This window comes from Hyla sarda, chromosome 3, assembly GCF_029499605.1.
Source record: "Hyla sarda isolate aHylSar1 chromosome 3, aHylSar1.hap1, whole genome shotgun sequence".
In the NCBI taxonomy this organism is placed as follows: Eukaryota; Metazoa; Chordata; class Amphibia; order Anura; family Hylidae; genus Hyla; species Hyla sarda.
In genome coordinates this window covers 338,158,815-338,174,299 of record NC_079191.1, presented here as the reverse complement: position 1 = coordinate 338,174,299, position 15,485 = coordinate 338,158,815, and the positions used below count along the sequence as shown (strand labels likewise).

At 41.8% G+C, this 15,485-nt stretch overlaps 1 protein-coding gene across 7 annotated transcripts in view; it reads right to left on the bottom strand.

Annotated features, from left to right (window-relative positions):
* Window positions 1-15,485, bottom strand: part of BIRC6 (baculoviral IAP repeat containing 6) — a 338,837-nt gene that overhangs the window by 89,991 nt on the left and 233,361 nt on the right. For all 7 annotated transcript variants that reach the window (XM_056567403.1, XM_056567397.1, XM_056567396.1 and 4 more), the window contains 3 exons: window positions 14,312-14,508; window positions 12,006-12,306; window positions 11,310-11,527 (listed from right to left, as the gene is read on the bottom strand). In XM_056567403.1, coding sequence (XP_056423378.1) covers window positions 11,310-11,527; window positions 12,006-12,306; window positions 14,312-14,508 — 716 coding nt within the window. The remainder of the gene's footprint in view (window positions 1-11,309; window positions 11,528-12,005; window positions 12,307-14,311; window positions 14,509-15,485) is intronic.

Genomic DNA, 15,485 nt, shown 5'->3' with positions numbered 1-15,485 from the left:
GGCACCCTGGTTGAGAAACACTGGTCTGTGGAAAGTTGTCTGCAGTTAGAGATCGCTGCTAGCCAAGGTGTGAAGCGCACAGCGACACCCTTCTCCCAGCTATATATAGAGATCAGTAGGGGTCTTAACACTCTTTGGATCAAGTCTTTTGACATGTCCCTGCACCACGTGAAAGTTTTGTACAACAGGGACACTTTAAACATGTATCTGGGAAAATCCATACGTGCGTTCCATGAGTATTTTGCCACACACTGGCCCAGATGTGTCAAACTGTGTGAGAGAAAAAGTGGAGTGATTTTCCCACATTAACCAATCACAGCTCAGCTTTCACTTTACCTCAGCTCGTTATCTGAACTGTGATTGGTTGCTGTGGGAAAATCTCTCCACTTTTTCTCTCACACAGTTTGATAAATCTGGGCCATTGTGCATCTGTTTTGTACTGGATTTTATCGGACACATTGAAAATGTAAAATCCACTGTGAAAATCAGCAGCTTTAAGCATACATGAGTAACGCTGACCAAGCAGATTAGATGGCATGACATTCTGCCTGGCAATTAGACAGAATCTTATCATACGTTATTTCAAAGCCAATATGGTTTTAAAGGGATTGTTGGCGATTGTGGAAGCTTTGCCTAATCTCTCAACAAAATCATGCCAATTACCAGTTACTGAGATTAAGTACCCATGGGTTAACACATTTTGAAGGACATTTCTCTCATGTAGTTGATCAAGACTGAAGAATTTACACGTGCTAACACTGAAAATTGGCGTGAAAACTGCAAAATACAGATGAGATTGGTGGGCACAGCCTTATTTTAACAAGACTGCTCATGTGCCTCTGTCTTCAGTGATATTTTGTTTATTTTACCCTAATTTGGCCATCACTTGAAGTCTAAAGGGTTTCCTTATATTTTCTTCACAAACATTAATAAGATTGTAATAGACAATTAGTGGAGGATTTTATACATTTACAGCTCATACATCTTGAAACTTGGCTGCTACCTTGGCTGATTCTTTTTTGGCCCGCTTCATAAAACCAGGAGGTTAAGCTAGCTCTATCAAATAGAAAGTAGCTGCCAAAAATGACTGTAGGAGCCAAGTGTGAATCAACTGTGTATTCAGATAATAAAGTACCTTGCTAGTGCGAGAACACTTTGGCTGAAAGTAAAATACTTTGTGCAGGTCATAGGCAATTTAACGCCTATAAACAGAAGCAGTACATTATAGATGTGCTAATTACATTATGGGATTGTTAAAGGAAAATTCCCTTATTTACAAATGTTTTTTATTTAAGCCTTATTGTTTTTCGAATGCTTAAAGGGGTATTCCAGGATTTTTTTTTATTTGACTATGCTACAGGGGCTGTAAAGTTAGTGTAGTTCATAATATAGTGTCTGTACCTGTGTGTGATGGTTTTCTCACAATTCTTATAAGATTTTCATTCACCCCAATATTTTTTAACAGCATACAAAATGACTGCTGTCTCCGATTTCTCCCAAATTTCAAAGCGGCCAAGACCTGACAATAGTCAGCTGATGACAGGGAGCCTGTCTGCTTCAATGGGTGGAGCGATCGCTTGGTGGGAGAGAGATCAATATACAACTAATGCAACAGCTGTAGGCACCGTGATTGAAAACCACAGGTCTTTTGAATGGATGCAGCTCATTTATGTTTCAATGGGTGGGGTGGCTGATGTGTGGGAGGGAGGAAAATGGAATTATGGGATTTGTAGGCAAAGAAGAAAAGAAATACCAGTTCACAAAAAGCTAGCCACAGTGTTATGGTGGACTCACAACATAGCCATTTATCCCCAAGACAAGTGCAGATCCTTTCTAAGCATGTCCATTACTGTCTGCCAGGTACACACTAAAATCACCTTATAGTGCATAACCCCTTTAATAAGCCATAACAGTAGTTATCCATCCATCTCTGCAGGTATCAGGGAGCATAGAATCTACAGACACAGCAAACATCATTCTAGTTCTCCTGGTTCTAGTAAATACATATTCAAGAACAAATTAAAATAACTAAAAACACTAAGTTCAATATCTGCAGAGTTTCATTGCTTGGGGACTATTTCAGTGCATGCAAACAAAATTGAGGTCTGGTGTCAAACCCATGGTCAGAGAATAAATATAGTAAATTGCTTTAGACTACCAAATCAGGAATAACAATAGCTAAATTTTAAACCTTTTATTACAAATTTTTTTTTTCTATTACAGAATAACGTACACAAATCCCCATAAAAAACAGTAGATATCAATTATTTCACAAAGTGCAATAGTAATAGGGACAATCCCCCGTAATACATGCCTACTCTCTGTTGTGGTATGCGTGAGGTGCTGTACATAGCCAGTAGTATTGTAAAATAACATTTTTTACACTATACTAATTTGTACTGATCTTCCGAAAAAGCACTGTGGCAGAAAGATACCTGTAGACAATGAGATCTGGGAGATCAACTAACTGCAATTCTGTTTAAAGGGGCTCAATGTTTACATGTGCTCTGAGCAAGGTACTTAGCATTGTCACTTTCAAGTGAATGGGACAACCATCAGCACCCTGCTACTACAAATAGTATTGTATCTGATCAAAGCAGAGGGAGAAAAACAAAGATGGATAATCCTGAGGATGCCATCTGTATTATCACAAAATGTTTTGAAATGTGAACTAAATAGCATTAATGCTAAACATATTAGAAACAAAATTGGGCATTAGTATTTTATTGTAAACATTGTCCTACCTTCCCTAATGCTCACAAGCAAACTGATATGTTGCAATACTGATCCTACTATGCTAGCTCTAGAATAAAAGGAGTTTTAAAGTTTTATGCAAGTAAAACATGATTGGGTAACAAACAGGGAAACAAATATTTGACATAAATTTTGCCAAAAGTTTATTAATCTTGAAGTAGTACATCTAAAAATCTAGGGGAAAAAAGGATGTGTATTTATTGCACTCCTGCCTTTATCCCCTTAAATGGGCACTGTAATCAAACTAATGTTTGCTATTGCACTTCATATGGTAAATAATAAAGATTTCTAATATACTTTGGTTAAATTTTTTTTCGTTTTCTATGTTTTATTTGTGCTTAAAAAAGGTCAAGAGCACATTTTCCCCCATCTCATTCACAGACTTAGGACCGAGGTCCAAACACAGGAAGTGCAGCCTGGAGTGCTGAAGAGGGGGGGGGGGTGTCCAAGCAACAGCATATGGCAGTTTAGTGTGAGAGGAGCTATGATTGGATGAGGTTGGACCCCCCCCCTCAGCACTCCAGGCTGCACTTCCTGTGTTTGGACCTCGGTCCTAAGTCTGTGTATAAGATGGGGGGAAATGTGCTCTTGAGCTTTTTTAAAGAGTACCTGTCGCCAAACTAAAGTTTTAATATAATGTTCTTTATATAATTAGAAGACACATTGCTTTTTACTTGCCGTTAAAATTCTCAACTTTTATATGTGATTGAAAAAAATGGCCACTAGGTGGCTCTGTTCTGTTCCCTGCTACAAGTCAAACAGTGTGTTTGGACTCCTCCCGGCCTGGTAGGAGACCAAACTCAGAAAGTGCGTGCGGGCATGGCGAGGCACAGCCCTCGCAGGTTTCAGTGACATTGCGCCTGCTGGGGAACACCCACTTTCTCCTGCCAGGAACTCACACAATGTGAGCAAGTGTAAACATATGATACACAGCTTTTTAAAGCTTGGAATTATTTTTTTAAGGGCAGGAGGGGTGTTAGGAGTAGTTAGGGAATATAATCTAAGTTAGTTTAGAAAATATGGTTTGGTGACAGGTACTCTTTAAAGGGGTATTCCTGGCAAAAACTTTTTTTTATATATCAACTGGCTCCGGAAAGTTAAACAGATTTGTAAATTATGGTTTGGCTTCTTCTCAAGGTCTAGATGTAATAGGAATATGTGTAGTTGTAGTGTGAACAAAAGGGATACATATAGATAAATGGGAAGAAAAAATTATAAATAGGCAGGGATGTGTGTAGTTAGGGATGTGGTCTGGGTCTATTGATGTAGTGAGAGCAGAGTAACTAAGTAGCTGAAAACTGGATACACTGTAGAGATGTGTGAAAATACGTGGTAGGTATGATGTAAGAGATGTGATATAGGTCTGTAACTGTAATGGGGTCAGAGTGTGGTTAAGTATAGTTTAAGTATGCAAAGACTGGATACACTGTTAAACTAATGGTATGATGGATGTGTCTGTAGCAAAAAGAATCAATAAATGTCTATGTCCAAGGTATAACAAAATTTATTTGATTAAATACAAGGTAACAATTAAGGGAAATGCAGGAACCTTGCACTTCCCAGATTAACTTAAAATGGTTTTAAAACAGATTTAAAACATGATATGACATACACAGCTCTTTTGCACCCTTAGTATAATAGTTAGATGTGATTAGATCACTGAGGAAGGTCCTAGACGGACCGAAACGCGTCTGATCTCCATCACCACACATCAACATCACCAGCAGCACTTTGTCACCAACCCCTACCTGCTATACCACAAGGACGATTACCTCCGCTGTACCACAGCACTCCGCATACAGAGAGAAAACAAGAGCGCGCACCTAGAAGATATCCAGGACTTCAACATCAGGACACACCACTGCTACACCGCTCACCCAACTCCTGCAGACTCCGTGACCCGTCCCTGGAGACGGAGATACCGGTCACCGCTGTCACAGCCAGGAGGCGCAAGGACTGCCACATCCGCGGGTAAGCGGTACAGTGTACCAAACTGGTGTCGTGGTCCCAGCACCATCTGTCGGTCGCAGTGCCGCTCCTATACCAGCTTCTTACGGCCGCCGAGCTGCCGCGCTATTTTGTCCCACGGTCACCTCTCTCTAGTATACATCGGACCCATTGCTGTGTTTTATTTCACCCGGAGGACCAAACCCACCTTGTATAAGTGACTTAAAAACATTCCCATCTGTAGAACAGTTTCTACCCTAACAGTGGGCTGCAAATTTTGGGACTGCAGGCGCTCATACCAACTCCCACTGCCCTTTATCCCACATCTAACTATTCTACTAAGGGTGCAAAAGAGCTGTGTATGTCATATCATGTTTTAAATCTGTTTTAAAACCATTTTAAGTTAATCTGGGAAGTGCAAGGTTCCTGCATTTCCCTTAATTGTTACCTTGTATTTAATCAAATACATTTTGTTATACCTTGGACATAGACATTTATTGATTCTTTTTGCTACAGACACATCCATCATACCATTAGTTTAACAGTGTATCCAGTCTTTGCATACTTTTGTTCACACTACAACTACACATATTCCTATTACATCTAGACCTTGAGAAGAAGCCAAACCACTGTTTTTCATACCCAAAGATTACCCTAAGAGGATATCACTCCTTGGCTAAATTCTCGGTCAGATTCTTGTGGTAGATAGAGTACCTCCATATTGTTATTAGATTTGTAAATTACTTCTATTAAAAAAATCTTAATCCTTCCAATATAGTTATTAGCTTCTGAAGTTGAGTTGTTGTTTTCTGTCTAACTGCTCTCTGATGACTCACGTCCCGGGAGCTGTGCAGTTCCTATGGGGATATTCTCCCATCATGCACAGCTCCCGGGACGTGACATCATCATTGAGCAGTTAGACAGAAAACTTCAGAAGCTAATAACTATTGGAAGGATTAAGATTTTTTAATAGAAGTAATTTAATAATCTGTTTAACTTTCTGGAGCCAGTTAATATATAGATATATAAAAAAAGTTTTTGCCTGGAATACCCCTTTAAGCACAAACAAAACATAGAAAACTTCATATTTTTTTTTAAACAAAGTATATTAGAAATATTTTTTATTTACCATAAGGAGTGCAATAGCAAAAATTAGTTTTAATGAGAGTTACGCTTTATGGACTGAGCCCTTTTTCACCTTAACCCCTTCAGGACGGAGCCCATTTTGGCCTTAAGGACCGGAGCGTTTTTTGCACATCTGACCACTGTCACTTTAAACATTAATAACTCTGGAATGCTTTTAGTTATCATTCTGATTCCGAGATTGTTTTTTCGTGACATATTCTACTTTAACATAGTGGTAAATTTTTGTCGATACTTGCATCCTTTCTTGGTGAAAAATCCGTAAATTTGATGAAAAATTTGAAAATTTAGCATTTTTCTAACTTTGAAGCTCTCTACTTGTAAGGAAAATGGATATTACGAATACATTTTTTTTTGGTTCACATATACAATATGTCTACTTTATGTTTGCATCATAAAATTGACGTGTTTTTACTTTTGGAAGACACCAGAGGGCTTCAACGGTCAGCAGCAATTTTCCGATTTTTCACAAAATTTTCAAACTCAGTATTTTTCAGGGACCAGTTCAGGTTTGAAGTGGATTTGAAGGGTCTTCATATTAGAAATACCCCATAAATGACCCCATTATAAAAACTACACCCCCCCAAAGTATTCAAAATGACATTCAGTCAGCGTTTTAACCCTTTAGGTGTTTCACACGAATAGCAGCAAAGTGAAGGAGAAAATTCACAATCTTCATTTTTTATACTCACATGTTCTTGTAGACCCAATTTTTGAATTTTTACAAGGGGTAAAAGGACAAAATTTTTACTTGTATTTGTAGCCCAATTCCTCTCGAGTAAGCACATACCTCCTATGTCTATGTAAAGTGTTCGGCGGGCGCAGTAGAGGGCTCAGAAGGGAAGGAGCGACAAGGGGATTTTGGAGAGTACGTTTTTCTGAAATGGTTTTTGGGGGGCATGTTACCTTTAGGAAGCCCTTATGGTGCCAGAACAGCAAAAAAACCCCACATGGCATACCATTTTGGAAACTAGACCCCTCGGGGAATGTAACATGGGATAAAGTGAACCTTAATACCCCACAGGTGTTTCACGACTTTTGCAAATGTAAAAAAAAATAAAAAAAAAATAAAATGCTTGTTTTCCCCAAAAAAATTTATTTTTAAAAAGGGTAATAGCAGAAAATACCCCTAAAAATTTGAAGCCCAATTTCTCCCGATTCAGAAAACACCCCATATGGGGGTGAAAAGTGCTCTGCTGGCGCACTAAAGGTCTCGGAAGAGAAGGAGTCACATTTGGCTTTTTGAAAGCAAATTTTGCTCTGGGGGCATGCCGCATTTAGGAAGCCCCTATGGTGCCAGGACCGCAAAAAAAAACCCACATGGCATACCATTTTGGAAACTAGACCCCTCGGGGAACGTAACAAGGGGTTAAGTGAACCTTTATACCCCACAGGTGTTTCACGACTTTTGCATATGTAAAAAAAAAATTTTTTTTTTTACCTAAAATGCTTGGTTTCCCAAAAATGTTACATTTTTAAAAAGGGTAAAAGCAGAAAATACCCCCCAAAATTTGTAACACAATTTCTCCCGAGTACGGCGATACCCCATATGTGACCCTAAACTGTTGCCTTGAAATACGACAGGGCTCCAAAATGAGAGCGCCATGCGCATTTGAGGCCTAAATTAGGGATTGCATAGGGGTGGACATAGGGGTATTCTACGCCAGTGATTCCCAAACAGGGTGCCTCCAGCTGTTGCAAAACTCCCAGCATGCCTGGACAGTCAACGGCTGTCCGACAATACTGGGAGTTGTTTTGCAACAGCTGGAGGCTCCGTTCTGGAAACAGTGGCGTACCAGACGTTTTTCATTTTTATTGGGGAGGGGAGGGGGGCTGTGTAGGGGTATGTCTATATGTAGTGTTTTTTACTTTTTATTTTATTTTTTGCGGTAGTGTAGTGTAGTGTTTTTAGGGTACAGTCGCACGGGCGGGGGGGTTCACAGTAGTTTCTCGCTGGCAATTTGAGCTGCAGCAGAAAGTTTGCGGCAGCTCAAATTTGCAGCCAGATACTTACTGTAATCCTCCGCCCATGTGAGTGTACCCTGTACGTTCACATTGGGGGGGGGACATCCAGCTGTTGCATAACTACAACTCCCAGCATGCCCGTTGGCTGTCGGTGACTGCTGAGAGTTGCAGTTTTGCAACAACTGTAGGCACACTGGTTATGTATCACTGAGTTTGTGACCTAACTCAGTGTTTCACAACCAGTGTGCCTCCAGCTGTTGCAAAACTACAACTCCCAGCATGTACGGTGCATGGTGTACGGTGACTGCTGAGAGTTGTAGTTTGCAACAGCTGGAGGCACACCGGTCGTGAAACACTGAGTTAGGTAAAAAAAAACTGAGTTTCACAACCAGTGTGCCTTCAGCTGTTGCAAAACTACAACTCTCAGCAGTCACCGACAGCCAACGGGCATGCTGGGAGTTGTAGTTATGCAACCAGCAGATGCACCACTACAACTCCCAGCATGCACTTTAGCTGTTTGTGCAAGCTGGGAGTTGTAGTTAGACAACAGCCGAAGGTACACTTTTCCATAGAAAGAATGTGCCTCCAGCTGTTGCAAAACCATAAGTCCCAGCATGCCCATAAGGGAATGCTGGGAGTTGTGGTGGTCTGCCTCCTGCTGTTGCATAACTACAGCTCCCAGCATGCCCTTTTTGCATGCTGGGAGCTGTTGCTAAGCAACAGCAGGAGGCTGTCACTCACCTCCAACGATCCAGACGCTGCAGGTCAGTCCCGCTGCCGCAGCTGCTCCTGGGGCCCCGATCCCAACAGGGGCGCCGGGGATCGGGGTCCCCAGCACCCGGGGTGCACGTCCCGCACCCGCTCACGTCCTCCAGAAGAGGAGCGGGTGCGGGAGTGACACCCGCAGCATGCGCCCTGATTGGTCGGCCGGTAATCCGGCCGAAGAATCAGGGCGATCGTGAGGTGGCACCAGTGCCACCTCACCCTTGCAGGCTCTGGCTGTTCGGGGCCGTCAGAGACGGCCCCGAACAGCCAGTAATTCCGGGTCACCGCCGCAGATCGCTGGACTGAATTGGCCGACATGGGGGGGCATAATGACCCCCCTGGGCGATATGCCGGGATGCCTGCTGAACGATTTCAGCAGGCATCCGGCTCCATTGTTCTAGCACTATGAGGGCTTTGTAAACACACATGGGCCTTCAATTCTGGACAAATTTTCTCTCCAAAAGCCCAATGGCACTCCTCTTCTGAGCATTGTAGTTCGCCCTGCAGAACACTTTACATCCACATATGGGTATGTTCTTAATGGGGTTACAATTTTTTTTCCTATTTTTCCTTGTGAAAATGAAAAATTTAGGGTAACACCAGCATTTTAGTAAAAAATAAATACATTTTTTCTTCATTTTCCCACCCAATTTTAACGAAAATTCGTCAAACACCTGTGGGGTGTTCAGGCTCCCTTTACCCCTTGTTACGTTCCATGAGGGGTGTAGTTTCCAAAATGGGGTTGCACGTGGGTATTTATTTTTTTGCATTTGTCAGAACCACTTAATTCAGCCACCCCTGTGCAAATCACCAATTTAGGCCTTAAATGTACATGGTGCGCTCTCACTCCTGAGCCTTGTGGTGCGTCCGCAGAGCATTTTACGCCCACATATTTGTAATGCAGTTTCTCCCGAGTACGGAAATACCCCATGTGTGGCATTAACTGTTGCCTTGAAATATGACAGGGCTCCAAAGTGGGAGAGCGCCATGTGCATTTGAGGACTAAATTAGGGATTGCATAGGGGTGGACATAGGGGTATTCTACACCAGTGATTCCCAAACAGAGCGCCTTCAGCTGTTGCTAAACTCCCAGCATGCCTGGACAGTCAGTGGCTATCCGAAAATGCTGGGAGTTGTTGTTTTGGAAACACTGCCGTACGATACGTTTTTCATTTTTATTGGGGGGGACCGTGTAAAGGTGTGTATATGTTGTGCTTTACCCTTTATTATGTGTTAGTGTAGTGCAGTGTAGTGTTTTTAGGGTACAGTCACACAGATGGGTGTTTATGGCGAGTTTCCCCGCTAGGAGTTCGAGCTGCTGCGGAAAATTTGCCGCAGCTCAAACTTGAAGCAGGAAACTCACCGTAAACATGTCCGTGTGAATGTACGTTGCAAACCTACAACTTCCTGCATGCACTGACAGACCGTGCATGTTGGAAGTTGTACTTTTGCAACAGCTGGAAGCACACTGGTTGGAAAACCTTCAGTTATATTGAGTTAGGTAACAGAACCTAACTTATACAACAGCTGGCGGTAAGCAACTACAACTCCCAGCATGGCGAGACAGCCGTTTGCTGTTCCTGCATGCTGGAAGTAGTAGTTTTGCGAGATTTAGAGGGCCACGGTTTAGAAACCACCGCACCGTGATCTCCAAACTGTTGCCCTCCAGATGTTGCAAAACTACAAATCCCAGCATGCCCAAACAGCTTTCTAGGCATGCTGGGAGTTGTAGTTTTGCAACATCTGGAGGGCTACAGTTTAGAGAGACCACTGTATGCAACTCACGGCTTCCGTAGTCTGCACCAGGGAGCTAGCCACACGTCATTGCCACCCGCTGCCGCCGATAGTAAGTGACCGCCGGTCACAGGACAGTTCCCTCGTTCTTCCTGGACTACTGTGGGTAGGCAGAACGGGGGAACCAAACTTTAACCCCCCCGATCTGCTATTGGTCAGTCGCTTCTGATCGACCAATAGCAGGGATAGCAGGGGTAGCACCCCTGCCTCCTCACTCCTATCAGGGGGATCAAGGGTGTCTTGGACAGCCCCGACCCCCATAATTTTTCGGAGACCCGTATGACCAGGAATCGCCGCAGATCGCCGGTCTGAATTGGTCTCAGGGCCCCCCACGGTGATGTGCCGGGATGGCTGCTGAATTATTTCAGCAGGCATCCCGATCCGGTCGGCAACCGGCTAGAGGCATGGAACGAAATTCCCACGGTCGTACCTATATGCCCTCCGTCCTTAAGGGGTATTCTAGCATTCTAATTATTTTTTATATTTTGCTGGGTGTGCAGTTAAAGTAAAAAACAAATAATACTTTCCTACCGTGGTTCCCCACAGCTCCCAGTCCTGTCCCCTGTTGGTCACCACTTATTACTACTCCTAAGAAAGCCTGCTTAGCCAATCGCTGGCCACAATGAAGTCTTGCCTGTAAGTAGCAACAAGCTCTGAGTAGAAGGCACTGGAATAAAAGCTGTGGTTTACTGGGGTAGGGGAGTAACGTTTATTTAGGATTTTTACTGCAGCAAAATATATAAAAAAAAATAATACTAGAATACCTATTTATTAGGATCTTTTTCCACACTTAGCAAAATATATTCAAGTGGTACATAAAACAAATATGCAGCTTCAAAAGCCTAAATCATCCTTTATAATATATTCAAACTTTCCCAGGGAGAAATTACACTGGCCATAAACAAGACTGCTATGGTGAGTAAAGCGGGTTCTTCCCTTACCTCTGTTTGATTGGAGCTAGAATTGGGTATCCTGGGAGCATGATGACTCAGTGCAGACAAGCAGGCAAGAATGAGATGTATAGCTCCTATTTCTAGTGCCATACGCCTCAGGAGCACGCCATCATCTGTGGTGAGAGGCATAGTGCTGAATAAGGTGCGTAAAACATGAAAAGGAAGAGTTGGTAGGACATTTGCAGAAGGAGACTGTAAGATGTGACCTAAAAAGAGAAAAAACAAGAACATTAATATTAAATAAAAATCTATATATGATTGCTTGAATGGATTTTACAAAAACTATATATGAAATGTGTCTCTCCATACTAATCAGCAAAAAGAGAAACTACAGTGACAAAGAGTCTAGTCACGTAGAACTGTTAAATATACAAATCCTGAAAGCTGATGTTAAATGAGCTGCATGCAACTGTTCAGAAGCGGTGCTTAAGAAATGCTATATGGCGCATTAAAGAAATAATCAAATAGAACTATTTCACACAGATTTTGCCTCTGGGTTTAATAACCTCAAACTAAAGCGGGTCACTGGAAGGCAAAGTGTAATTTGAAAACCATTGAAACCCCATAGTGCTTATATTAGCATAGAAAATTGTTCAGATATTAAATTATGAACGTATTAACTTACGCCTAAACACTCATTAATAGCCGGCATTACAGTACAGTGATCTAAGTGCTGATACTTACTCCCCTCCCCATCATCTGTAACTCCCAGGACCAGACGAAGTAGGCACTGTGCATGCTTCCTCTCCTTTAGCAGAACTTCTGCGTACCCAGGGAGCCGGAGAAAGAGTCCAAATGCAGCCAGAGAGTGAGCTGGAATTGGAGACATAGTCTGCACAGCAGACTTGATGGGAGGGGGTTCTGCAGCAATGGTTTCTGGGGCTTCATAGACCAGCTCCCCAGATTGTTCAATAGTAACCCATTCAAACTGATCACTATCCTTTGGTTTTTCTTGCGTTGTTGAGGTAACCACAGGGGCACTGACCTTTAGAGAGAGAGAGAGGAAAAAAATGTTTTACTTTACAGGGTAATGTATGGCTAAATCCAGTCTCAAAACTTCCAGAAAATTTCCCCCAATGAGTTTCCAATGTGATTATCGGACAGGCATTAAAGGAGAAATTTTATTTTTCCTTGTGCCCAGGCTGCAAAAACAAAAAAAAATAATTTTTTTACTCACCTTCCTACGTTCCCCCATTGCTCCGGTAGCGGCATCCCATTCCTCCGGCGCTGCCCGGCTCCCTGCTTCTTAGACTCGGAACATCACACTGCGGTCAGCGTATCGCCGGCCGCAGCCATGTCCCGTCTCATGCGGTGATAGGCTGAGCGCAGTGTCATGTAAGGAGCTCAGGTCGGCGATACGCCGACCGCAGTGTGATGTTCCGAGACTAAGAAGCAGGGAGCCGAACAGCACCGGAGGAACGGGACACCGAATTCACAGGAAGTCCTATGAATAAATGGTTGGAAGTTCCCACCAAGAAAAAGCTGGTCAGAACTTTCCAGACCTGTAAACCCCTGTAAACAGAAAATAATCATGCAAGTCTGAAATAACATTTCACACTAATAAGAAACCAACACCCTTAGTAAATCATGTTTATTAAGTTATCTCCCATTTGACTATTTAGGCCATATTTTACTTGCCCCACTATGCAGTTCTTGTGTGTGCAATGGTGCCTTCAATTTCGCTTTCCTTTTTTTAAATGTTTTTATTAACTATAAATTACACTCATAAAACTATTTAGTATTTTTTTGTACACATTGTTGTCGGTATGTTTCTTGGTCGGGGTATATATCTTGCATACAATACAGCAACACTTGCAATTTGTTGCCAGGTTTTGTCTGGGATATGTACAATGAGGTGTCTGTAAGGCAATAATCCACTTTTTAATTATGTAAATTAAATTATTAAATTATATTAAATAAAATTATGTAAATCCTTCCTCCCACTATCCTACCACGCATCCAATTCTCTTACCTGATCGACAGCTCTTTTCTGTTGGATGCCACGCTCACTAGCGCTGGAACTGCAAAGGGGCTGTCAGTCAAGTTAAAGACGGGGGTACAGGGTTGGGACAGAGGTTGTAGGCACTTTAATCAGGCACGTGCGGCTCATTTGCATATTACATAAAAGAGGAATGCTTCACTTCACATCTATAAATGTATGATTATTTATGTTTTCTATCCCCTACCTGCTGCTGAAGTTCGATTAAAGGGGTACTCCAGTGAAAAACATTTATTTTTTTAAATCAACTGGTGATAGAAAGTTACAGATTTGTAAATTACTTCTATTTAAAAATCTTAATCCTACCAGTACTTAGCTGCTGTATGCTCCCCAGGAAGTTCTTTTCTTCTTGACTTTTCTTTCTGTATGACAACAGTGCTCTCTGCTGACATCTCTATCGGTGTAAGGAACTGTCTAGAGCAGGAGAGGTTTGCTATGGGGATTAACTCCTACTCTGGACAGTTCCTGACATGGACAGAGGCATCAGCAGAGAGCAATGTGGTCAGACAGAAAGGGAATTTAAAAAGAAAAGAACTTCCTCTGTAGTATACAGCTTTTGATGAGTACTGGAAGGATTACGATTTTTAAATAGAAGTAATTTACAAATCTGTTTAACTTTCTGCCACCAGTTATTTAGAGAACATTTTTTTTCACTAGAGTACCCCTTTAAATAAAAAGATCTGACAGATTCGCTTTACGTTGTGTACATTTGTGGTATAAATTTATATTTCTCACTGTATAGACAACTACACATTTTAAATGAATCCAATAAAGATAATGAGGATAATCCCAAACAAATAAAAATGTCTGCATTACAAGTCCAATTTGACACAGAAAAAGGTTTCCAGCCTGAGATCCACTTGTCCGTTACTGCACTGTTGCATATTTTGCTTGCACATATCTGTAAGTAAAATTTAAGCAATTCCATCCAAGCCCATAATGTTTTACCCTGATTAATATATGGGGTTATTATTTTGAAGCCAAGACTTACTTGCTGAATGACGTCCGGATAAAGCATGGGAAGACGCTCCGCAATGAGGGCCAACCCTCCCATTCCTGCAAACACCTGTAGAGGTGACTGGATTGGACAGGTTTCCAGGAAAGACTCATCTAAAACAGATTCCATGCATTCATCTCCAGGGCTCAATACTTCATCTTCTGGGCAGGCACCAAGTAGATCTCCATGTTCTTAAATAAAACAGACAAATACCACAAATATGAAATGGCTGCATAAGTTCACAATAAACAAGAAGCAGTAGGCAGATCTTATAGATTGGTAACTTGCATGTAAAATTACAAATGATTGGATAAAATTGAGAATAATTTGGCCACATGATTAATCCACTAAGACAGAACCTGTGGCTTTCCAACTACAACTCCCAGACCCTGGATATCAGGAAAGCTGAGGAGTTGTTTATTTTACAACATCTGGCAAGCCGCAGGTTGGGGAACACTGCTGTATGAGGGTTTGTCTTTGCGGGACAAGTATATATTTTTTTATGATAGTAATCTATCCTGAAAGGCAGCGTTTCCCAACTGAGGTTCCCTGGGACGCCATTCTGAAGTGGCAGGGGGGCCGCGGAAGATCATGGCCTCTCTTATCTCCTGGCATCGGCTTCTGAGATCCACAATGGTGGAGTCTCTACTGTACATTTTGTTCAAGGCTGAAAATTGGAGCTGTTGTGCAACTGACACCAATGGATCCTGATGACTTTACTAGGGACCAATGGGTTTTCACCAGATGTCTATTTAGCAGGATTTTAACAGACAAAAAAAAAAAAAAAAAGTGTCAGCTATAGTCCTGTTAAACGGTATCTGCGACAGAGCCAAACACCCTGCACAGAGCGCCAATGCAGATGTGAATTAGTTTTTTCAATAGTTCACACTATCATGGACAATCTTTAAAGGTCTATTTTTTATACCATAAATGGAATAAAGCGGGAAAACTTTAAGCTTTTTTTTAAACTTTTTTTTACTTTTGACTTTTATAGTCCTCTTAGAGGACTGTGTATGCATTCGCTGTATTGCGCTCTCAAATTCATCCAAGTAAATTTCATGACGACAGGCCTAAATACATTAATCAGCCCTCTGGTTGTGCCAATTATAAGGCACCATAAGATTCTCAGGCTTTGTATGGTATTACAACTTTGCTCCATTCACTTCAA